The sequence below is a fragment of the Schistocerca gregaria genome, chromosome 7, assembly GCF_023897955.1.
Source record: "Schistocerca gregaria isolate iqSchGreg1 chromosome 7, iqSchGreg1.2, whole genome shotgun sequence".
NCBI lineage: Eukaryota > Metazoa > Arthropoda > Insecta > Orthoptera > Acrididae > Schistocerca > Schistocerca gregaria.
Window position 1 is genome coordinate 60,704,831 of NC_064926.1, and position 27,233 is coordinate 60,732,063.

Here is a 27,233-nt window from a genome sequence, read left to right on the forward strand (position 1 = left end):
ACATGATTGAATGTATGGCTGCGAGAGTGGAAGCTGTCATCAAGGCTAATGGTTGAGCAACACCATATTTAATTCCAGCATTACCGATGGAGGGCGCCACGAACTTGTAAGTCATTTTCAGCCAGTTGTCCTGGTACTTTTGACCACATATTGTATTTCTTGCTGTTTAATCATCGTATCTACCTGATCAGAGACGTTACGTTAAGTATAAACATCCAAGTTACTCCATTATGTGTACGACGGGGGAGCTTGGCGTTTGGCCCTTGGCTACGTAATATAATTTACAAAAGTGAAAGTTGAATTTGTAAATTAATTTGATTATGTGGAGATATAACACATCGCATTTCCGCAGTGCTGAAGACGCTTGCATTGGTAGAGTGGAAATAGAGAAAAATTTACATGCAAGTTTTAGCTGCTCTAAATTTTTAATTTCTAACGATCGCTTTTTATCTGGAGACAAATACCTGCTCTCCCTTAAACTTACATACTGTACACATTTGACGGTGCCTTTGGTCGGTACAACCGGTAATACGCGAATCAAGAAGAATGTCCCTCATAGAGTGCATTTGCTGGCCTTCGTCCGTGTCGCACCTAAATGGCGCGACGATCGTCTTTGTATAATAGAAAGTACGATCCATCTTATAAAACAACACGTGTGTAGTGTTCCACGGTCTGATATCAATAATATCGTCTCCACTGAAATTGTCAACACTGCTTGGTCAACGTGGGAACACGTAGGACTCGTTTGCAGAAGTCCCTTGTTAAACAACGTGCGCTGAGCAGGCTGCTCTGAAACACCTGGGCCTGCATCAGCATTGTACTCTGTCACGAGGTGTGCCACAGATCGCCGACTACCATGCTCTACAGAGCCAGCTGTGATAATCAGTGGACGTCCAGCACCTCGTCACCAATTCGTGGTTTCCCCGTCTCTCAACCACATCCCATAGATGCTCAAGACAGTAGCGCGAAAACAGGTGACCAGCTTCCTCGTTTCTGAGATGCTGTCCCCCAGACGCCGGGTGACAAGGGTCTGCCACAGTGACTTACATCAACGGATTTCCCCATTTGCGGCCTGTATTGACGCTAGAATATTTCCCATATATTCGCTTCGTTTGTATATTTTGTTTACCGTGCCTGCAATCAGTCTCGGATGGGCAGTTCGGTTCATGTTTTACATCATCAGTGGACATCCTTAACACGTAATACACTGATCAGCCAGCACACTATGACAACCGACCTACTGTCGATATAAACCCGTTCAGGCGATAGCAGCGTCACCTGGCGAGGAACGATTGCTAGTCAGACACACGCACGGTGCATGCAGTATCAGTGTCTGTGCTGGTCGCATGTAGAATGGGGAATTCGTGCGATCTATCTGGGTTTGACCGAGGGCAGATTGTGATGGCCAGTTGGGTCGGCACGAGTAATTCGTAAACTGCGCGATTTCTCGGGTGTTTGGGGAGTGCTGTGACGGGTGTCTTCAGCCCGTGGTCAAATCACTTCCAGACGTCGTGCGGTTGGGCGGCTACCTCTCATTACAGAAGTCGAACGCCATGGGCTGGGCAAATTGGTAAAAACAGGACAGGCGGTGAACTGTGGCGGATGCAAAATCAGACTTTAATGCTGGACGAAGTGCAAGTCTGTCAGAACAGACAGTGCTCAGAACATGTTATAACAATGGGCCTTCGCAGCGGGAGACAGATGCATGTACCAACGTTAACACTGCGATATCGGCATCGACTACTGAAATTAGCACGTGACCATCGGCAATGGACGTTGGCACAGTGGTAAAGTGTTGCGTGGTCTCATGAATCCCGATACCTTACTCTGGAAGACATTCACGCAAGCACCAATGGGTCCAGTGGAGCTCGTGCAAGTCACCACGACGGCCAAGGAGTATCACACACTGGTTGCACACCACGTACAATCCCTCATGACGATCATGTTTCCCGACAGCAATGGCATTTTTCAACGACAATACGCCATGTCACAAGGCCAGAAGTCTGATGGAGAGGTCCGATGAACAAGGTGGCGAGTTCTAGTTGATGTGCTTGCTCCCCCAACTCTCGAGATCTGAATCTCGAAGATGGGCTAAAATTTACAGACGCGCGAAATTTGGCACGTACCTCGATGCGAGATGCCTTTAATAGGTTCCACAACGAAACATTGTCTCGAAATTTGGTAGAAAATCCGAAGAAATTCTGGTCGTATGTAAAGTACACAAGCGGCAAGACGCAGTCAATACCTTCGCTGCGCAGTGCCGATGGTACTGTTATCGACGACTGTGCCGCTAAAGCGGAGTTATTGAACGCAGTTTTCCGAAATTCCTTCACCAGGGAAGACGAATGGAATATTCCACAATTTGAAACACGAACATCTGCTACCATGAGTTTCTTAGAAGTAGATACCTTAGGGGTTGCGAAGCAACTCAAATCGCTTGATACGGGCAAGTCTTCAGGTCCAGATTGTATACCGATTAGGTTCCTTTCAGATTACGCTGATACTATAGCTCCCTACTTAGCACTCATATACAACCGCTCGCTCACCGATAGATCTGTACCTACAGATTGGAAAATTGCGCAGGTCGCACCAGTGTTCAAGAAGGGTAGTAGGAGTAATCCATTTAACTACAGACCTATATCATTGACGTCGGTTTGCAGTAGGGTTTTGGAGCATATACTGTATTCAAACATTATGAATCACCTCGAAGGGAACGATCTATTGACACGTAATCAGCATGGCTTCAGAAAACATCGCTCTTGTGCAACGCAGCTAGCTCTTTATTCGCACGAAGTAATGGCCGCTATCGACAGGGGATCTCAAGTTGATTCCGTATTTCTAGATTTCCGGAAAGTTTTTGACACCGTTCCTCACAAGCGACTTCTAATCAAGCTGCGGAGCTATGGGGTATCGTCTCAGTTGTGCGACTGGATTCGTGATTTCCTGTCAGGAAGGTCGCAGTTCGTAGTAATAGACGGCAAATCATCGAGTAAAACTGAAGTGATATCAGGTGTTCCCCAGGGAAGCGTCCTGGGGCCTCTACTGTTCCTGATCTATATAAATGACCTGGGTGACAATCTGAGCAGTTCTCTTAGACTGTTCGCAGATGATGCTGTAATTTACCGTCTGGTAAGGTCATCCGAAGACCAGTATCAGCTGCAAAGCGATTTAGAAAAGATTGCTGTATGGTGTGTCAGGTGGCAGTTGACGCTAAATATCGAAAAGTGTGAGATGATCCACATGAGTTCCAAAAGAAATCCGTTGGAGCTCGATTACTCGATAAATAGTACAATTCTCAAGGCTGTCAATTCAACTAAGTACCTGGGTGTTAAAATTACGAACAACTTCAGTTGGAAGGACCACATAGATAATATTGTCGGGAAGGCGAGCCAAAGGTTGCGTTTCATTGGCAGGACACTTAGAAGATGCAACAAGTCCACTAAAGAGACAGCTTACACTACACTCGTTCGTCCTCTGTTAGAATATTGCTGCGCGGTGTGGGATCCTTACCAGGTGGGATTGACGGAGTACATCGAAAGGGTGCAAGAAAGGGCAGCTCGTTTTGTATTATCGCGTTATAGGGGAGAGAGTGTGGCAGATATGATACACGAGTTGGGATGGAAGTCATTACAGCATAGACGTTTTTCGTCGCGGCGAGACCTTTTTACGAAATTTCAGTCACCAACTTTCTCTTCCGAATGCGAAAATATTTTGTTGAGCGCAACCTACATAGGTAGGAATGATCATCAAAATAAAATAAGAGAAATCAGAGCTCGAACAGAAAGGTTTAGATGTTCGTTTTTCCCCCTCGCTGTTCGGGAGTGGAATAGTAGAGAGATAGTATGATTGTGGTTCGATGAACCCTCTGCCAAGCACTTAAATGTGAATTGCAGAGTAGTCATGTAGATGTAGATGTAGATGTAGAATACATCTTGGATGTGATTTAACGTGGCGTCGTCTCCCTCCACGAATTTTACGGGAATCGGCGACTTGTTTGTGCAAAAGTGGTTCCAACTCCTTCCAGCGAGCACCAAGGCCTCATTGCTGCCATGCCAAGGTGCGTGGCCACTGTTATTTATGCCAAAGGTTGGCATACCGGCTATTAGGTAGGTGGTCATAATGTTATGGCTAATCAGCGTATGTAACATATAGTACCTCCCATTGTAATACATACTAGATTTGCATTTGCAGCTTGCCAAGTAGGAATGATCAAATGCCTCAATGACCCCCGCGGTTCGCCTAATCTTGTCTTCCAGACCTTCATGAAGGGTACCTGCAGGTGACGTCACTATGTTCTTAGATTCACTACTTTATTGGTTCTTGAAAATTTAGAGACAAATTTTCATAGCTAGCTGAGGCCAGTCTTCAGTTCTCTGGCAGTTTAGTGTTTTCGGATTTCCGTAACATTTGCCCTTTGTTACACACACACACACACACACACACACACACACACAAAAACACACACACACACATACACATATCTGTTACTATTCGCGCTGCCCCTTATAGCCCGATTCACGAACAATGATGTTTCACGAAGGTAGAACAACAGACGTGGGCTGCAAATGTTGTCGGTTCAAGGCGACAGTTACGGTATGCGTAGATCCGTTTTATGCGTTGAAAGGAAGCTTGTATCCTCCAAGTCTTACGCTTACTTATGTAGATTTTGTCGCCTACCACCACCATTAGCGATGACAAACCACGTTTATTGCTTGCATTGGCTACGAAATTCACAGCAGGGTGCCCAAAGCAGCAGTGAAAGCTCATTGGTAGTCGCAAATGTGCTGAACCAGCCTATACTCAGCCACCATCATTCCTGAATCGAACTAAAGCACGCGTTAAATATCACCTGGAAGTCCTGTTTGGAAAAGGTGCCACCGACATAAGTAGCATTGTAGAACGGGCCACAAGGATGTTTCGTAGGCAATCTCCTTTTTGCACTGACTGCACTCTTTTCCCAGTATCCTACCTAAGACATCGTTCCACCACTGTCGGTGTTCCATCCTCTGACGGACACATCTCTGACTGCACGTGGGTGCATGTGACGCCAACCAGACGTGGCCTTGAACTGCATTACGTAGGCACAGGGCGATTCGTGCGCTTGCTCTGTCGATGTTTCTTAGCTACGCTCCGGCTATATAAAGACTCCTCCATACCCCACTGAAGCTCTACGTATTTTTTTTAGGTTGTATTCGTACTTGCAAGACTTTAATAAAATCCAAACAAGTTCTCTACCTAGAGAAAGCTTTAGAGAACGTAAAATCGTGCAAAATGGTTGGAATTTTCAGTAAGCATTACAAGCTAGGAAAATGAGGATAACATGCAATGTGCCGAAGAAAGACCAGGGAACCATTAGGATGGAAAGCCAGGAGAAAAGTGCTCTCTGTAAAAAGAACGGAATGCAAGGACTAGACTTCTTAAGTTATTGTCCGACTTGTACATCGTAGAGACAATGACAGAAATGACACAAAATTTCACAACTGGGATAGGAGCAAGGGTAGAAAGATGAGCTCTGTGTAGTGCCGGTCGGCTGCACGGAATCAGCGTACTGAGAGGCGCCGACGTCGAGACCTGACAGTATGGTAACAAGTAGAAAGGGTGTTTGAACGTGGTCACGTGCACAGCGTCAATGGAGAGGCCCTATTTCCTGACGTTTCTGCAAAGAAAGGCGCACACAAGAGGCTGTCTTAGTGACTGTCGGTTTCAGATCCTAAAGGAATTGCTTATCTCAGTGAATACAGGCCCATGGAGACCAAGTTCCAGCCTGACATTTCTAAAACAACCACAGGCAGTGGATATTTGTAGTCCTACACGTCGCAAAAGACTATTTCTCAGAACGACGCACAAAGCTGCACGCCGTCAGAGGGTCGCACATTACAGAAACTCTAATGCATTTTCAGTGAGTGAATGGCGTGTAAGTGACGAAACTTCAATTCTAGAGAAAGGAAGTAGTAAATCCTGTTAGGAAGAAGTCACTAATATTTCAATTGTCATAGTACTGGATTGTGTTCGGAGCAACGCAAGACCTGTCACTGCAAGTGCGTGTTTCTGTGTCCGCCAGAAGAGTCGAGACACAGCTATACCTAGAGAGGGCGCCACAGAGCAAGGCAAGCGTCCAGAGAGGCCCAACTTAGTTATGGTTATTGGCAACAGAGGCCGCATGCAACGTGGACTAGCTATGGTCCACCTTTTATCACATATACGCTTGTTGATATGAGATTGAAGGGGACACTTGGTTCCACCGAGACAGAGCGAATGGACAGCTAGTTAAGAACTTGCCTATTGCCGCCGCCCCCCCCCCCCCTCTAAGAGCCCACAACTTTCCAATACCCTCGTCATAGAAGGCAGCCACCTGTGCTTTTCGATAATTCTCTACGCTGGTCTACTGTGCATTGTCTGTGCCAAGATGTTGTCTTCATATAGAATTTTTCATGTGAACAGAGATGATACTCAGACCGAGACAATTAAGGCTGTCTTGTTCGTAAGCGAACACTTGCCATCGAAAAGGCTGCAGGAGCGTCTTCACTGCCCATGCAGAGTACAGCTGAGCATTGCTATGATGAAGGAAGTGCGTGGCAGTCGTGTTATGTTGGCTTCATACATTGAGGCGAAACCTGTCAGCAGGCCCTAATACTTGGCAGAAGACACTGTTGTTCTAGGCACCTTTACTCGCCCATACTGCGCTTAGAACGGGAACGAGTGACTTCATGTGATTCTCGCGAGCATAGTTCAATCAGATGCTGGAAGGTTTCTTGGAGAATGGCGGCCCATTCTTCACGGAGTGATGCACAGAGGAGAGGTATCGATGGCAGTCGGGCTGACCTGGCACGACGTCGGGTTTCCAAAACATCCCAAAGGTGTTGTATAGCATTCAGGTCAGGACTCTGTGCAAGCCAGTCCATTACAGGATTGTTACTGTCGAGTAACCACTCCGCCACAGGTCGTGCATTATGAACAGGTATTCGATCATGTTCAAAGATGCAATCGGCATCCCCGAATTGCTCGTCAACAGTGGGAAGCAAGAAGGTGATTACAACATCAATGGAGGCCTGTGCTGTGGTGGTGTCACCAAAAACACAACAAAGTGTACAAGTCCCCTACATGAAAAAACTACCACACCGTAACACCACCGCCTCCGAATTTTACTGTTGGGACTAGAAACACTGGCAGATGACGCACACCGTGCATTCGCCATACCCACACCCTGCCATCGGTTCGACACATTGTGTACCGTGATTCGTCACCCCACACAACGTTTCTCCACTGTTCAATCGTCCAATGTTAACGCTTCTTACACCAAGCGGGGCGACGTTTGGAATTTACCGTGTGATGCGTAACTTATGAGCAGCCGCTCGACCATAATCCAAGTTTTCTCACCTCCCGCGCAATTGTCATAGTACTTACAGTTGATGCTGATGCAGTTTGGAATTCCTGTGTGATGATCTGAATAGATGTCTGCCTATTACACATTATATCCTCTTCCACTTTCGGCGGTCCTTGTCAATCAACAGACGAGGTCGGACTGAACGCTTTTGTGCTGTAGCTGTCAGTTCACGTTTCTACTTCACTATCACACTGGGAACAATGGACCTAGAGAGATTTAGGAGGGCGAAAATCCCACGTAAGACGTATGACAGAAGTAACACCCAATCACCTGACCACGTTCGATGTCCGTGAGTTCCGCAGAGAGCCCCATTCTGCTATCTCACCATGTCTATTGACTTCTGAGGTCCTGGCAGTAGGTGACAGGAAAATGCACCTAATATGAAAAACTTATGTTTCGTGGGAGTGACAGGATACTTGTGATCACATGGTGTACGCTCTGAGCCGCCGACCTCTCATTGCAGTGGATGAAGTGAATTCCAACCTAGGCGAATAAAAACGTTTCGCGTATTTATGATACAAAATATGGGCCTCATTTCGTGCTATAACTTGCGAAAAGCCTCGTTTCCATATATTGAATCGGTTATGAGTTATGACGCTTCTTATGAGCACATGATTTACGAAGTGCAAGAATACGAATGGGCGCGTTGCGCCTTACCGTCCTTCAGACTGAATAAATCGAAAACATGAAATATCCCTCTAATCTCAATTTCAAATAAAATTTTGATATTTTCTCTGCATTTAGTTCACAATAGTATAAGATTTAAAACCAAGCATAGGTAAAGTTTACTCAAGGCATTTTTGCGTATGCTAAAACTTGACAATTTAGTGCAATGTTTCACTCAGTTTGATGGAGCGCAGCTACTATGGCATATAACGAAAAGAAGTACAGCTGCTTAACGAGTAAAGATATCAGAATGTAAGATGCGCAAAAATCAAGTTTTTCACCTAATACCTTTCGAAAAAACGAATGGTAACTCTCTCCTACTGTCCGGAACGGCGTCTCTAAGCACAGGCACCAGCATTTGGCGAACAGCTGAGCCAAAAGAAGGCCGCCGGTGTCAGACAGAGGATTAAAACTTGGTTTTCTACCTCTCCGACATTTCATGTTTGGTCAAAAGATAAAAAGTTTTTGTTACTTCGTATTTAATTTCTTCCTAAGCCATCGACATATTATACAATGTGTAATAGAGGTCATTTTTTCCTCTAGTATTGTAGGCACTGATTTCACTAATCTTGGCAAATTGTGATAGATTATCTATCATGAGTTTCATTAGCAAATACGTGTATTGTGATGCTGCAGTTAAAATGCTCAGCTTCTTTAACATACATGTCCATGACTAGCAGTTATTTGATAGGCATAGGTATCTGAACTTAATTGTTTGAAAAGCTCAGTAACATCATTCATCCAGTTCAAGATTTAATCAATATGTACACCCAAAAATTTAGACCAGTCTAGGCTATCTACTGACCCCTGTTCATGTACTACGTCGATGTATTGCACCAGTATCCATCGAATGGGTAGCGTAATTGAACAATTATTTCCGTTGCCATGCATCATCTTCGTAGTAAAGTTACTTAATGTATAAATTACATTAAGGATTTCGGAAATTGTTGCTAATTTGTGTTCCTATAATGTTTGACCTAATTTGCTTGAACCTATTTGGGTCTCTGTAGAGGCTGTATAGTTGCCATGTGCTATCAGGACACCTCATAAAAGCAACTTCTTTTGTGTGGCTCCGTAAACTTTCCCGGCTTGATAATTGGTTGTATTCACGTCAGGGGCTCCAGCCTGAACATATCGTCATCTAGACACAGTATTTCTACCTAGCTGCCATGTTCCGGTGACTAGGTCGTCGCTTTAGCGTAAGCGCTGCTCTTCACCCAGGAGACGTAAATAGACAGGAACAATTTAAAAACAATATGAAGGGGATAACATGGCGGAATATAGAAACAATATAGAAGCAAAGAAGACATACAAAGCGTAGACTGTAAATCGGAGATAAAAATATAAAATGTGTTACACAAAAAGAACCACACACTACATTAAATGGCACCAGGCAAAGTTTGCCGGAGTATAAAAATCAGTAGAACGAGTACAACAACCATATGACATACGGTGTAGCAAGGAACTCTAATGGACGATACAGAGGTCGAGCACACAATTAAAACCCTCATCACTAGATGACACTTTTTAACGGCACCGAAACACAACACTAATGTAGCACACTGATAACGAATAAAAACCTGGAAGGATTTGCAAGGGGAGGGGGGACAAGCGAAATGGGAAGAAAGCGAAAGGAGGCGAAGAGGAGGGGAGAGAGGAGGGTGAGGTGAGGGGTGCGCTGAAGGAGGGCTCAGAAGGAAAGGGACGGGACGGATGGAGGATGCAGCGACTCAGGGATGGAAGGAGGAAAATCTGCTCTGGGAGGAGAAGGGGAGAGGAAAAGGGGGCCGTGGGGTGGGGGGGAGGGTAACAAGGCCAGGTTACAGTAGGAAGGGAGGGTTTATGTCACAGCGAAGTTCGTCATCTGGGAGGGGGAGGTGCTGGAAATTGCCCTGACGTAGGAGATGGAGGTTGTGGAGAGGTAGAGGGATACGGCGATAGAGGCACAGCAACAGGTGGGGGGGGGGGGGTAGACAGGAAGGAGGAAACCAGGGGGTGGGAGAGATCAAGCCTACAGACAGTTTAAGGGATGCAAAGATGTTGGAAGAAAAGGAGGAGGTGGGGGAAGGGGAGGAGGTCATACAGGAGCTGTGTGGCGAAGGAAGGCAGATACAGAAGGCAAGGTGGAGTGCATGGCATTCAAGGATTTGGAGAGCCTTGTAAATGCGGGTGGGTGTGAAGATCCAGGCAATGCTGGCAGGACAGAGGATATGACAGATGAGTGATCTGTAGGTGTGTAGGATGCTGGAAGGATGCAATCCCTATGTCCAACCAAACAGGAGTTTCAGGAGGTAGAGGCAGGAATGGGCCTTCTGCTCGACGGTCAGGAGGTGAGGGGTCTAGGTGAGGTGATGGGCGAGGGTGAGGCCAAGGTATCTCAGGGTGGGGGTGAGCTGGATGGGACGTCCATAAAAAGTGAAGTAGAAATCATGGAAACAGAAGAAGGAGGTGGTGCGGCGTATGACGATTGCCTGGGTTTTGGAAGGGTTAAGACGAAAGAACCACTGGTTACACCAAGTGGTGAACTGGTCGAGGCGGGTTGAGACCATTGAAGGGTAGGATAGAGAGCCAGGACGATCGCATCATGAGCACACTGGAAAAGGTGAACAAGTGGGGATGGCTTGGGCATATCAGCTGTATAAAAAAGATAAAGGAGAGGGGAGAGGACAGAGCCCTGAGGGACGCCAGCAGTGGGATAAAAGATATGGGTTTGGTGTTTTGGAGGGGACATAGGAAGGACGATGCGAGAGGAAGGAAGCGATCAGATGGACAGAGGGTAGGTTTGGAGTTTAAAGAGGAGACTGGGATGCCATACACAGTATAGGCATTTTGGAGGTTGAGGGAAACAAAAATGGTAGAGCGATGGGAGGTAAGCTGGAGAGAGAGAAGGTGAACAAGGTTAATGAGTTGGTCTTCAGTGGAGAAGGAGCGTCAGAAGCTACACTAGCTAAGGGGAAGGAGGTGGTGTTGATTAAGGTGCTGATGGATACAATGGGAGATGACTGATTCAAAGACCTTACTGAAGACAGAGGTGAGGCAGATCAGACGATAGTAAGAGGCAACAGAAAGGGGTTTGTTGGGTTTGAGTAATAATAGGACATAGTAAGTCTTCCACAGGTCAGGGTAGAAGCTGGTACAGTGGATGAAGTTATAGAGACGGGCAAGGAGAGTCCAGAAGGAGAAGGGGCTTTCTCTGAAGTGGTGGCAGGTGACACAGTCGTGACCGAGGCCTGTGTTGCGTTTATACCAGAGGATAAGTTTAATGTCTTGGGCTGTGACTGGAGTGTTGATGTAGGAAGTGCCAACTGCCCCAATTACTGAAGAGTAGGAGCAAGTGGAGTGACCACGGTATCGGCACATTCTATGATGATCGGGAAAACAGAATAATCAAAGTGCCGGTCAGGGTGGCCTAGCGGTTCTAGCCGCAACAGTTCTGAACCACGCGACCGCTGCGGTTGCAGGTTCGAATCCTGCCTCTGGCATGGATGTGTGTGATGTCCTTAGGTTAGTTAGGTTTCCGTAGTTCTAAGTTCTAGGGGACTGATGACCTTAGAAGTTAAGTCCCATAGTGCTCAGAGCCATTTGAACCATCTGAAATAATCAAAGTGGGGATCATATGGGCTGGAGAAGACCTTGGTAAGGTGGGAAGGGAATTGGTTGGCCTTACTGAGGTTTCAGGAAGGGGGCGGTCGTTATGGAGAATGGGGTAGTTGGTAGTGGAATGGGAACCAGTAATTCGATGGAAGGTGGACCAGTAGTTGGAGGAGTTGATAGGGAGGGTGGCGTTGTGTCAGGTGCAGGTCTGGCGGCAGTCCTGGCGTTTCTTTGCTGTAACAAAGTTCCGTATACGTCGCTGTATTTGTCGGTCGTGTTGGAGTGTATAACTGTCACAAGTGCGCAGGAAGGAGCGATAGAGGTGGAGGGATTCGCGAAGGACGAGGACAGCCGCGGACGGAGTGTGCGATGGTGGGTGTGGATGGTTTTATCAGGAACATGGGCCTCCATGGAGTGATTAATTACGTGTAATTACCTTCTGACGGAAGGACAAGGTGTGGATAATGTAATCAGGATTGTGATGGGTAAGAGGGTGGCTTTCTACCTAGGTGGAAATCGATTCCTGGTAGGCATCCCAGTTGGCACGGTGGTAGTCATGGACGACCTTGGGAGGGGGTGCAGGGTGGGGAGCGGGAGTGGGGTGGTGAGCATACGTTACGGTGAGAAGGACGGGGAGGTGATCGCTACCTGTGGGGTCACAGATGTCGACAGTGATACTCCCAAAGAGGTTGGCGGAGGCAATGGCAACATCGAGGGTGGTGTCGCTTTCGGGACAGGTGTGCTGTGGAAGGGGACCTTGGATCGTGGAGAGTAACTGATGCCATCGCCGAAGGGCAGCAGGGGAGTGGCTATGGATCATGACGTCGTCAGCAATCACATAGGTGGAGAAAGTGTGGTCAATGTGGCAGGTGCAGTCATAAGGAAGAGGAGCAGAAGTCAAACACGTCGCGGCGGCTCCTATATACATCGACCATCGGTCCTCCGCGCGTGCGCCAACATACCTGCCCTCTAGCGACAGGCCCAACAGCGCACCTGTGTGAAAACTCGCGGAAACGATAAAACGAAATCAAACACTGTTGACAGTTATTAATACCGAAACGAGGACTGTTGTTTCTTAATGTCAAACAGAACAGGATTCCAACTCTTATTTAAAGGATACCCCATGGTTCTGTTTACAATATTCTCAGATATCCAGATTTCAGCGGTTTCTTTCACCACACACTCCCAACACTGCGACGAGTGTGCAACCACTTATGTACAACATCTTATGTCCTTCAGAAAGGCAATGTACTCCCACTGCAGACTTGTCTGATTGAAATAAACGCGTTTGGCGGTGATGGTCCACGTGACGAGCCTTCACCGTACGAATCATTTGTCCAATATAGGCTTTCTTGGAATGGTGCTGAATCTCGTAGACCCCGGGTATGTGGCATTGCCACATGGCAGGGACGCTCTGGATCGTTTCCTCGATCATTTTAATTGTCTGCTTCCTAATATTAAGTTCTACGATGGAAGTTTAACATGGTGGAAAACTTCAGTGGTTTATAGGAGGGATGACTGAACGGTAGGACATAGGGTTAACGCAAGCCCACGCATACGGAACGGTATCTTCATGCATTGTCATCCATAGTACCAACGCAACGGGGTGCTGCGTACATTGGTAAAAAGAGCTTACGCCATCTCAGACGCAGATACTTTGACACAACAACTCGATCATCTAAACGCTGTGTTCAGGCAGAATGACTATCAGATCCGTCGTGCACAACTGATTGGACCTTCGCGGGAACCAACACAAGATACAAACAAATTGGTGGAATTCTTAACTTTTGCGGGAAGCATATCTTCAAAAACTGGAACAATTTTAAAAAAAATCTGATGTTAAAAGTGGATTCCGCCCGCCAACTAAGACCAGGACTCTCCTGGGCTTAGTGAAGAATAATTTGGGTTTGAGAAAACCCAGGTTTACCGCTGAAATATTGTGTCCAAGTGACGATATGTTCCCACTGGAGGGCAGACATGAATAAACTAGCTTTTGTGTTAAGTGGTACTGTTCCTAGCACATTTATCTCTCATGTCAAAAGTAGTCGGTGAATACAGCACATGTGATATGTACCTGTATATGAGATAAGAGGAATTAATGTCAATGCACATTGAGCACACTGAGATGCACAATGAGATGAAGACAGTAGTTCATGGCCAGCTGAGTAGAGAGAAACATACAGACGGAAACAGAGTAATGGTGTTTGAAGGACTGGCTGTTGGCATGATGCACGAGAGGTAGGACAAGTTGCAGCAGAAGGTGATCAGAATTAATCATCTTTGTGGAACGTGGTGTAACGTGAACCCAGGTTGAGGGATAACGTTTACAGGGAACTGATAAACAACGTGTGTGGTTTTAAAAAAATGGCTCTGAGCACTATGGGACTTAACATCTATGGTCATCAGTCCCCTAGAACTTTGAACTACTTAAACCTAACTAACCTAAGGACATCACATAACACCCAGTGTGTGTGTAGTGTGGTAGCTTATTTGGAGAAGAAAGTTATGGTTTGTGGGCACAGTACATCTTATCCATTCTGGTTAATATACTGCAAACGACTGCCCATATGCTAAAATATGAACTAAGTGTGTGACCTGATGTGAATGAAACCAACGTCTGCGTGAATTTAATTTTCATCTCGTCGGACCAGTCGATCGTAGACTGTTCCACATACAACTCACTTCCAGCTGGTGCTATGTTACAGCGATCTCACTCATTTAATTCACCGAATCATCAATAATTTAGCGACGAATTGGAAGACATACGAGAAGGAGGAGCCACAGTATTGAATACAGCTTCTGAAAAGATAAACTGCAGCATCAGACACATCCTGGTTCGTTATAAGGGTGGACATCTCTCAGTTCAAAATACAGCAAGCATCTAGATTTCTTATTTTATGTTGTCATAAACTATTTATTCTGAACCATTCTCAAGGGCAAAACTAGGCGCAAATTTCTTAAGTATACTTGGTTGTTGTGGAGTGCACGTATTCAATAGGGTGTCAGTACATAATCCCAGTATCTTACTTATCCTCGAAGCTGACTGTAGATGATAACGAAATTTTATGAACCAGTAATAAGTTCACTAGTGGGAGAGCCACAGTCTTGAAGAAAAGTACAGTAATATAACAGTTCTCACATGATTAGAACTCCCTTCTTCTGTCATGTTGGTGCAGATCTTAAACACTACATCTTACAATATGTACTTATTCTATCACAATGTTCTGTGAACTCATGTAACTCATGGTATCACCAACAAGTATCTAAAAGCAATATAAGTAGTTGACTTCTATTGTTCACATTAATACAAGTACGAAGCTTCTTCTCCTGTTATAAACAAGTACAGAAACACAATAACTAACGACGTAATTAACTCTCATTTTCTATTAGTGAACTTATTCTTATATTTTTTCGAATCTCAGTGATTTCATTTATTATGAGGTTACTATTTTGGCAATTCAATTAAGATCGTAGAGGAACAATGTGCTAAAGTTTTCTCTCGCTTACACCTAACTATTTTCTATATTGAAATTTTTTCGTGAGTAAATTTACTGTACTGCACACAACCAAGATGAATGAACGCAATAGAAATAAATATATTGCTCAAACTGCGACAGGCTGTCTCTAATCGAATCCCACCTAAAAAATGAAAAGAAACCAGTGCAATATGTGCTTTCGTCACGACTGTAAGTGAGCTAATGAGCGATATACGAGAGAGGGAGACACGATAGCCGGCCGCTGTGGCCGAGTGGTTCTTGGAGATTCAGTTAGGAACGGCGCTGCTGCTAGCGTAGCAGGTTCGAATCCTGCCTCGGGCATGGATCTGTGTGATGACCTTAGGTTAGTTAGGTTTAAGTAGTTCTAAGTCTTGGGGACTGATGACCTCAGATGTTAAGCCCCGTAGTGCTTAGAGCCATCTGAACTATTTTAAAGACACTTTAACAAATTCAGTGCAGCGTGCTGCGAGCACTTTCGAAAACGGTGTGCTGAGACATTTCTACATTACATTAAAGATACTTTCCCTGCATGGAGAGAGATTTTCCCTACATATTTCATTAAAGAAAACTTGTATCTGTGAGAAACATTTGTATGTGTCAATATATTACCTAATGTGTAATATTTTTGGAAGGTTGCGCTTCAGAGCTGTAATATATTTAATGGCGGATGTGTTTATAGATATCATCAGCTGGTGTATAAACTTTATTGGACTGTGCTACTGGTTCCGGCCTATATGGATTATCACCTGTTATCTGATAACTATCAACAAAACTGACAATGACTTCAGTTACAAACTGCAAAAAAACTAGTAAAAAAGATCCTTACACTGCATTATATATAAGAGAATAAGTGGTTATTGGACAAGAAATCGCTTAATATCTTGCTTTTTGAAGCGTTAAATACAGCTGTCTTAACACTGACTTAAATAGTCAATTGAAAACTTTTGTTTTGTTGCTGGAGCCATAGTCAAATGTTTTGAATAATACTACCGCCATTTGAGGGTAAGAATTTTTATTGTATTGTTATACGATCCAAATGTTCCGGTCATGTAGGCCACATCTGTCATTAGTAAAACATCTGAAACGCCTTTTCTTGACGCTATAGCACAGCTGTTATGTGAATCTGCTAATAACTAACTGGTATGTGTCACACTATTGTGCCTGAAAAACAGCTGGCGTGGACATAGATGAAACGATCTTTCAAAGATCGCCTGAGAGACATCACGTTCTGCACAATGCAATCTGTGGTGTTTTTACACTTGAGTAAATAGTCTGTATCGTATATTTATTTTATTAAGGAAATTTACCATTTCTTAACCCGCATGCAAATAATGGCTTACAAATTAACGAAGCACATGCTTAAGCAGTTTGACAATCTATTTTATAGGTAACTAATTAACTGTGTCTTCTGCCTTACGCCAGGTCTTGGCATGGGGGAAGCCTCGTCAGAGGGGCCCAACGCATGAGCGTCGAGGAATTTGATTCCAGTGGTGGATTCCCGTTGCCTTCCAATGGTGATGATGAAATGGTAATGAGGACAACACAACACCCCCCTGAGCGGAGAAAATCTCCGACCCAGCCGGGAATCGAACTCGGGCACCTTGTCGTGACAGACCGCTGCGCTGACCACTCAGCTACCCGGGCGGACTTTTATATGTAGGGGTACACATATTTCATTACAACTTCAGTAAGTTTTATAGCATGAACTCTACTGAGGTTTCATCTACATTCGTCAGACAGTATGAATCGATACCACCATGAATTTTGGCTTCTCTGAAATCCCCCCTCCCCCCGCTTTGGGCACCCACTTCCTCGGACTACCTCCTCCCCTTAATCGCACTCCTCCCCTTAATCCTCCCCCATCACCACCACTTCGTCACCGCTGCTTTGTGTTTTTGGTTTTCTTCGTTGATCGGGCCGGTGTGAGGGGCTTTTGTGAGCATCTGTGTACTGCTGTTCCAACTTTGCCACTCGCTTACAGAGTGCGCAATGTTTTACATAATTAACTGTATTACAAGGTAGAAATTTCATGTTTGTTACAAATGAATTACGATAAAGCACTTAATGATGTTTATATGTGAAGTTATGTACTAATCAATGTAAAGTATATAATTATCACGCAGAATAAACAGTTCAGCTTCCTTGTTCTGTAACACACCACAGATTGCATTGCGTAGATTGTGATGTCTCCCAGGTGATCTCTAGAATATCGTTTCATCTATGGCTACGTCAGTGGTTGTTCAGACGCTACAGTGTGGCGCATATCTGCTTATTGGTTAGCAGTTTCACGTAACAGGATTCAGAAATGAATGTTGGCCATATATTTAGGCGTTTTAGAGATGTTCTCACTTTTACTATTGGCCTATATAACCTTGTACGGTTTTCGACAAAGAGTTGTATGTTATGCCACTCTGATGACTTTTGACACATAACTCAGGTAAAGAACATGGATTTTATGGATGCACTATTTTTTATTGTTGCACTATATTTTGCGGTTGTCCTGTTTCTTGCTTTGGTGATTTATACTTCTATTGTTTATTGAAGTTTTTGCACTTCAGAACGGCCTAATACCTAAATCCTAAAATAAAAATTATTTAGTGACCTGGTGGCAACATCATTTAAAAACATTGCATAGACAAACCAGTATTTATATCTTGCTAACACACAATAGATAACTGGGAAATCTGTATTCCCACAGCCGCGTGGGATTAGCCAAACGATCTAGGCCGCTTCAGTCATGGACTGTGCTGCTGATTCCGGCGGAGGTTTGAGTCCTCCCTCAGGGATGGATGCGTGTGTTTGTCCTTAGGATAATTTAGGTTAAGTAGTGTGTAAGCTTAGGGACTGATTACCTTAGTAGTTAAGTCGCATAAGATTTCACAGGCATTTGAACATTTTTTTGTATTCCCACATGAAAGGTGGCGTAAACACTTTTTGTTAGAATTGCGAAATACAGAAGATACGATAAACTTCCTCTAAGGCGCAAATTTTATTAGTATAATTCCGCGTGCATCATTAACCAGTCTAAGTTACATTTATCGCTCTCGCATCTGTATTCTTGTGAAATCATTGTAATCCCATTGCTCAGTTACACATTTTACTTAATTTGGGCTATTGTGTTGCAAATTTACTGTGTACCATCGCGTACAGCAAAGTCGATGACAACGCAGGAACAATTGCGTCCCTCACACAAGTGAGTATTTCATTAACATCATCTGAAATATTTTTTTTAAAGTTTCTTTAGAGTCTCGAACCTTCCCCACATTTTGGCGAAACATTTCTAGTAAGGCAAGTAAAATGTACCGCTTATTACTCAGAAATGGGAAATATACAGTCTACATACAGTACACAGATTTGCTTATAAGATGTAAATCCGATAACAATGAATAATATTTCCTGCCAAAAAGCTCATAGAGATAAATTATAATCGGAGATGACAAGCAGAAAACTCAAAAATAGATTAAAAAACTCAAGTAAAGCAGTAAGAAGGAAAGCAGTCACTCTATCATGAGTAAACCGTGTAATACGGAACAGGATGTGAAAATCATTAGAATGAGTAGTTACAAGAGAGAATTTCTTACATAACAGGAAGTATTTCACATACGAAGAGCCTTTGGAATGAATAACAAAATAATAAATAACCAAATAATATGAGTGACAAATCACTGTTCATGTTGGTCACTATAATAATAACGAACGGAGACGCACAACACAACCTGATTAGCCATTCCCCACAGCCACTTAAGAAAAGGCGTACCTGGGATTGATTCTACTAAAAATTCCCCTCTTTCCCAGCGCTGGCATCACCACACACAATAAAACATGCAGACACATCACAAACAAACGAATATGAAACTTCATAGAAGCATTATAACACAACCAAAAGACGAACGAAGAACAGACACTCATAGTTGTGAACACTTTACACAATAACCACACACAGCCACCACACAGTTATAGTGAAGTGTTCAGTTGAAACATGTTCGAAATCACCAAGAAACGGACATCCTGGTGTATGCAGGCCAACTAAGTACACCAGGACAACACACACTGAACAATAATGTCACCAAATAGTAATTTAACGTTCTGCTTCAGAAAGTTACTGCTTTCTTAACACTAAAAGAGTAACAAAAATCGTAATAATTATACAACGTAATTATTACATACATACATACAATGAGGTGACAACAATAACGGAATACTTTCCCGGCTTAGTGCAGCAACTGGACGTGTTTTCGACTGAAGAAGTCGTTTGACTCCCCTGCAGAAATATTGATCGTGTCTGCCTTTATACCTGTCCATAACTACGAAAGTGTTACCAGTGCAGGATTTTGTCCATGGACTAACTTCTCGATTATGCCCCATAAATGTTCGGAGCGATTCATGCCGGACGATCTGGGTGGGCAAATCCTTGTTCAAAACGTTCTTCAAACACATTTAGACATCTTGAGGCCCGATGACATGGGGCATTGTCATCCATAAAAATTACATCGTAGCTTGGGAACACGAAGTCCATGAATGGCTGCAAATTGTCTGCACGTAATCAAACACACCATTTTCAGTCAATGATCGGTTCAGTTGAACCAGAGGACCCAGTCCATGCCATGTAAACACAGACCACACCATTATGGACCCACCACCATCTTTCACAGATAGGGTCCATTGCTTCGTGAAGTCTGTGCCACACTCGGACCCTACCATCAGCTCACACCATCTGGAATCGGGACTCATCTTGCCAGGCAATGGTATTCCAGTACTCAAGGGACCAACTCATAGGGTCACGAAGCCAGGAGTAGCGCTGCAGGCGATGTTGTGCTGTTAGTAAAGGTACACGCGTCGGTCGTCTGTTGCCATAGTCCATTAACGCCAATTTCGCTACACTGCTCTAACGGATACGTTCGTCGTACGTCCTTCATTGATTTCTACGGTTATTTCACGCAATATTGCTTCCTGTTAGCACTGAGAACTCTACGCAAGCGCAGCTATTCTCGGTCAACTGACGGTCGTCGGACACTGCGTTCTCCCTTGTAAGAGTTAAATCCTGAAATGAGGTGTTCTCATCACGCTCTTGAGACTAGATCTCGGAATACGTAATTATGTAACCATATCCCATGCGTCTAGCTCCAACTACCATTCCGCGTTCAAAGTCCGTTAATTGCAATTGTGAGTCCATAATTACTTCGGAAACATTTTCATATAAAGTACCTGAGTGCAAATGGCAACTCCGCCAAAACACCGTCCTTTTACACTCAGAGTACGCTATACTACCACCATCAGTATATACTCTTGTCGCTGCTGCCTGAACTTGTCACCTCAGTGCAAAACAAACATATATTACTGGAAAATTTTGTACATGGCTGCACGTTGCGAGACCGTCAATAGTTACAATTAAAAGAAATCAGCCCTCGGTCACTAATTTTTAACAAATTAACCTGGTTTCAACGCTGCTAGGAGTGTCTCCCTCAGCATTTAAACCAAAGAATGAACATGGTCACAGAATTATGACTAAAACGTATGATACAAATTATAAGTACGGAATTATCGTGAAAGACTGGTTTAAATTCTAGGGAAGACACTCCTAGCAGTGTTGAAACCCGGTTAATTCATAAAAAATTAGTGACCGAGGGCTGTTGCCTTCTAATTGTTGATGTATTACTATCCCTTGAAGATATTCCCTGATTGAAGAAGCGAAATGCTTATTGGAATGCGTATGGCATTTCATATGCATTTTGCAAAAGAGACAGCCATTCACATCGCCAAGAATACACAAGTAGTAATTAAGGAAGACGGGAAACATAACAAATGTGATGAGATAGATTTTCAGAGCTCCCCTATTTAAAAGGGGAACAGAACTCTTCACAGTTGATCGTCGACAAAGCGGCTGTTACCTTTTTAGAGATCTCCATCGCTCTTATTGGCTCCCCTGGAGTAACGTCGAAGACGTCGACGAGCCGAGAAGCGGGTTCAGCCTGCTCGTCCAGCCACTTGGCCACTTTGTACACCTGCCCCTTAGCTGAAAACGGAAACCAGAGTGGGCATCGCGGCTCGGCTACCAGAAGGGCCATCAAGAAGTCGCCGATACAGCAGCGTCCTTACTTGTCCCAGCGAAGTAGACGGTGAACTCCTGGCCCCTGGCACCGGTGACGGCGTCAACCACCAGTCTCGTAAACAGCACATCCTTCACGTAGAAGATGGGCCTCCCGTACTCGTGAGGAACCGCCGAGTCCATCAGCGGATGCGAACGGATGAAGTTCAGCACGGCATCTGAAAGACAGGTACCTCTTGTCTCCACTCTACAGCTACAGTCACAAGAGTGATGTGCTTACCGTGACAGATACACTTGCAGATTCGAAATCTGCATTTGTCTGCAGTGTACAGCAAGCCACGACAGGACGGATTTTGCGTGAATTTCGACGCAGTCACTATCCAAGTTAATTCTGAAATATGTTGTGTTGCCAGTGCTGGGCAGCTTATACGAATGTTAATAACTGCAGTGTAGAATACACGGCTGGATATTGTATTTTTGTCCACCTATGTCACCCAATTCCAAACCATCCAAGGGCCATACTTTCCGAGACGTTACATACACAGTGAACCGCCAAAGAAACTGGTATAGGCATGGTATTCAAATACAGAGATATTGAAATAGCAGAATACGGCGTTGCGGTCGGCAACTCATATGTAACAGAAGTCTGGCGCCGCCTTTAGATCGGTTACTGCTGCTACAATGACAAGTTATCGAAATTTAAGTAGGAGCACAGGCGATTGGACATAGTGTCTCCGAGGTATCTATGAAGAGGAGATTTCCTCCTACGACCACTTCACGAGTGTACCGAGAGTATCAGCAATCCGACATCTCTGCGGCCGGAAGCAAGAATGGGGCCATCGACGACCGAAGAGAATCGTTCAAGGTGACAGAAGTACAACCAACCCACAAATTTCTGCAGATTTCAGTTCTGGGCCATCAACAGATGCCAGCGTAGGAACCATTCAACGTAACATCAACGATGTGGGCTCTAGGAGGTGAAGGTCCACCCGTGAGTCCACGACACCAAGTTTTACGCCTCACCTGACTTCAAGACCGACATTGGACCGTTAATGACTGGGAACATGTTACCTGCTCGGACGAGTTTCGTTTCAAATTGTATCAACGTGTACGGGTAAGAAGACAAGCTCATGAACCGATGGACGCTGCATATGACGAGCGCACTGTACAAGCTGGTAGTGCCTCTGTAATTGTGTGGGGTGCGTGCAGTTGGAGCAATACGGGACCCCTGATACCTCTAATACGACGGTGACAGGTGACACATACGTAAACATCTGGTCTGATCACCTGCATCTATTCATGTCCATTGTTCCGACGGACTTGGGGAATTCCAGCAGTGCAGTTTAAACACTTTCGCTAGCCTCCAAACTCCCCAGACATGAACATTATTGGGGATACTGGGATGCCTCGTAACGTGTTGTTCGGAAGAGAACTACATCCCCACCTACTCTTGCGGACTTATGGACAGCCCAGCAGGATTCATAGTGGCCGCTACCTCCAACGCTACTTCAGACATCAGTCGAGTCCGTGCTTCTGCGTCGTCACGGAAGTCCTACACGATATTAAGCAGGCGTACCAGTTACATTTGCACTTCAGTGTATATGTACATATGTGATGTAACAAATATTGACCAATTTACTTCAAATTTTTATACGATACTCTAATAAACATTCTGATGGACACAGGCTAGAATTTCTTTAAACAGAAACGTGCAGGTAAATATATGTCTGAACGTTTGTTAGAGTATTATCTAATAATCTGAAGTAAAGCGCTCAACAACTTTTCGAGACTTTTTCTAACATTGTCTTCTCTGTATATAAAGATACCTGGCGGATTAAAACTGTGTGCCGGCCCTAAAGCCGATCTCTGGACCTTTTCTTTTCGTGGGAGAGTGCTTTACCGGTTGAGCCACCCAAGCACGACTCACTTCCCTCCTCGCAGCTTTTCTGTCCGCAGTACCTGATTCTCCTACCTTCCAAACTTCACTCATGCTCTCCTGCAAAACTGGCGCTCCTGGTGGAAAGGATTTTGCGGTGACAATGGCTTAGAATGGCTTAGGCACAGCCTGGGTGATGTTTCCAGAATAAATTTCTCACTTTGCAGCGAAATGTGCTCTGATATGAAACTTCTCGGTCGGCCAAACAGTTTTAATCTGCCACGAAGTTTCACATCTCAGCATTGTCAGTTGCAGAGTGAATATTTCTTTGCGTATATCATATATATATAACAAATATGTAGCACATAACTTGAAATGTTTACTACACAATTGTTGAAAATTTGAAGTAAATAGCTCAAAAACTTTTTCTATGGTTTTTGGTAACAATGTGCAACATCGACCTCTCCTTTTCTAACGTTGTTTCTCATTTATATGGTATGTATATTTATATACGACATATATTTAAAAAAACTAATGTTGTATCCAACTGAAGGTTTATTACAGTAGCAAGTAAGAACACCAAGTAAATCGGCCAAAAACTTTTCCAGAGTTTTCTGACATCATTTCCCGTTTATATAGTAGAAACAATTATAGACCACATATATTTAAAAAAGAATTGTAGCCCGTGTCTGTCTGAAAGTTCATGTTGAAATCTGAAGGAAAGATTTTTGCTCACAACGTTTCCTCTGTCCGTGTGTGGCCTATGTCTGTCCTAACGTTCACTGGAGAATCATGTAAATATTTGAAGTAAATCAGTCCAGAATATGCGAGGCTTTTTTTGTTTATTTTTGGTAAGAATGGGCAACATCGGCTTCAGCTTGACTCTGTACAGCAGTATACATTTTAAATAAATATATCTATACTACACATATTTAAAAAATGTAGCCTATAACTGTCTAAAGATTTTTTGAGAGTGCAATGTAAAAATCTGATTCTGTCGATAATTGTGTTAAAAACATTTCCTGTTTACATAATTAATTTTTATTTATATACCACACAAAAATATGTAACCTATGCCCGCCCAAACGCTTACTAGATTACCATTTGAAAACTTACAGCAAATCGGTCAAGAACTTGTCCAGAATTTTTCTGACATTATTTCGTCATTATATATTACACATTAAATTCAAAATTAACAGCCTCAGTTGCGGAGTTACCTAGATTTACCTAGGTTTCAATTGGGATAACACAACATTCTTCAGAATTACACTTACTATCGTTTGTCCATAATGGACATTGTCAAACTAAAATTACAGATACACCAAGTGTCGTCATATTTTAAAAACTGGAGTTCCAGTACAACACTCGTGGCTGCACATGTTTCCTCAAACACTGTAATGAAATACAGTTAGTGGAAGAATATCTCCCACGGTTCGCGAAAGGGTTAAAGTAGCCTGTGTACTTCTCAGGGTTTACTGTCCTGTAAATATCTGAAGGAAAATAGTCTACAACTTGTTCAGATGTCTGCTCACAACGTTTCCCATTTACATAGTAAATATATATTTCTAGACAACATACATTACAAATGTGTAACCTATGTCCGTCTGAACGTTTATTGAAGTTTCGTGTAAAGTTTCTAAGTATATCGGTCATGAGTTTTTCGATACTTTTGCTACCAATGTTACCCCTGCATATATTATTACACATAAAATTAAATACCATATATGTCAAAAGTATGCCGCCTATGTCCGTCGAAACATTTATTAGATTATCGTTTAAAATTTTGAAGCAAAACGATCAAGAACATGTCGAGACTTTTGGTTTGAACGTTTGCTATAAAATATAGGAGGTAGCCTATTTTGTCCAAACATTTACTAGAAGACCGTGTAAAAATTCTCAGTAAATCAGTCCTGTACATTTCAACATTTTTGGTAGTATCTTCAAACGATGACTCTTCTCAGTATAGCAGTACAAATTAGCAATGTGTGATGATAGTGGGGCTATTACTTACTGTGAAAAGGATTTATAGGAGAAAGTGGCATGTGTCCGCTTGAAGGTTTATCACAGTATAGTGTAAAAATTTAAAGTAAACAGGTGAAGAAAATGTCCAGATTTTTTTGACATATTCTCCTTTTTATATTCTGTACTTTGTACATCTATACACCACATATAATTAAAACAGTCCAACGCCACTGTACCGTGGGGCCTGCTGCAATGGTGGCTCAATCTCTTCCAACGAAAGAAAACACAATGAAATATGCGACAGTAATGAGCAGATAAACGATACACTACGGGATTGTACGAAAATGGCTTGTCAGTTAAATATTTGTGCTTCAAGAATAAGATCGAAATTCACTTTTTGCGGTTATTTCCGATTATGTCCCACTATTTCTGCTGGCCATCTGATACCATGGTCTAGAACTAGACATTTCCCCCAATGTCAATTTATTTTCCGCTGTACAGATATATAAAGAATGAATAGTGCATGTCATTCCTGGTCATTTATACTTGTATTTTCTTCCAAGAGTTGAAATTTGAAAAGGAAAAACAGTGATTCTGTTGAAAAATAGATACTAATGTGTATTTCTCTCATGATATGGCATATGTAATACAATTTATAGAGCACATTTTGTAATTTCATGTATTATTTGTTTATCCCCTCCCCCATGAACCATGGACCTTGCCGTTGGTGGGGAGGCTTGCGTGCCTCAGCGTTACAGATAGACGTACCGCAGGTGCAACCACAACGGGGGGGAGACAAACGTGTGGTTCCTGAAGAGGGGCAGCAGCCTTTTCAGTAGTTTCAGGGGCAACAGTTTGGATGATTGACTTATCTGGCCTTGTAACAATAACCAAATCAGACTTGCTGTGCTGGTACTGCGAAAGGCTGAAAGCAAGGGGAAACTACGGCCGTAATTTTTCCCGAGGGCATGCAGCTTTACTGTATGATTAAATGATGATGGCGTCCTCTTGGGTAAAATATTCCGGAGGTAAAATAGTCCCCAATTCGGATCTCCGGGCGGTGACTACTCAAGAGGATGTAGTTATCAGGAGAAAGAAAACTAGCGTTCTACGGATCGGAGCGTGGAATGTCATATCCCTTAATCGGGCAGGTAGGTTAGAAAATTTAAAAAGGGAAATGGATAGGTTAAAGTTAGATATAGTGGGAATTAGTGAAGCTCGGTGGCAGGAGGAACAAGACTTCTGGGCAGGTGACTACAGGGTTATAAACACAAAATCAAATAGGGGTAATGCAGGAGTAGGTTTAATAATGAATAGGAAAATAGAAATGTGGGTAAGCTACTACAAACACCATACTGAACGCATTATTGTGGCCAAGATAGATACGAAGCCCACGCCTACTACAGTAGTACAAATTATATGCCAACTAGCTCTGCAGATGATGAAGAAATTGAAGAAATATATGACCAAATAAAAGAAATAATTCAGGTAGTGAAGGCTGACGAAAATTTAATAGTCGTGGGTGACTGGAATTCAGTAGTAGGAAAAGGGAGAGAAGGAAACGTAGTAGGTGAATATGGATTGGGGAAAGGAATGAAAGAGGAAGCCGCCTGGTAGAATTTTGCACAGAGCACAACTTAATCATAGCTAACACTTGGTTCAACAATCATATAAGAAGGCTGTATACATTATATAATGGTAAGACATAGATTTAGGAACCAGGTTTTAAATTGTAACACCTTTCTAAGGGCAGAAGTGGACTCTGACCACAATCTATTGGTTATGACCTGTAAATTAAAAATGAAGAAACTGCAAAAAGGTAGGAATTTAAGGAGATGGGACCTGGATAAACTAAAAGAACCAGAGGTTGTACATAGTTTCAGGGAGAGCATAAGGGAGCAATTGAAAGGAATGGTGGAAAGAAATACAATAGAAGAAGAATGAGTAGCTTTGAGGGATGAAGTAGTGAAGGCAGCAGAGAATCAAGTAGGTATAAAGACGAGTGCTAGTAGAAATCCTTGGGTAACAGAAGAAATATTGAATTTAATTGATGAAAGGAGAAAATATAAAAATGCAGTAAATGAAGCAGACAAAAAGGAATACAGACGTCTCAAAAATGAAATCGACAGGAAGTGCAAAATGGATAAGCAGGCATGGCTAGAGGACAAATGTTAGGATGTAGAGGCTTATCTCACTAGAGGTAAGATA

At 43.4% G+C, this 27,233-nt stretch overlaps 1 protein-coding gene across 1 annotated transcript in view; it reads right to left on the bottom strand.

The window, feature by feature from the left end:
* LOC126281899 (semaphorin-2A-like) overlaps window positions 1-27,233 on the bottom strand; it is a 1,266,817-nt gene that overhangs the window by 88,437 nt on the left and 1,151,147 nt on the right. The window contains exons 9-10 of the mRNA XM_049981222.1: window positions 21,238-21,405; window positions 21,030-21,154 (exon numbers count right to left, since the gene is read on the bottom strand). Of these exons, the coding sequence (XP_049837179.1) occupies window positions 21,030-21,154; window positions 21,238-21,405 (293 nt within the window). The remainder of the gene's footprint in view (window positions 1-21,029; window positions 21,155-21,237; window positions 21,406-27,233) is intronic.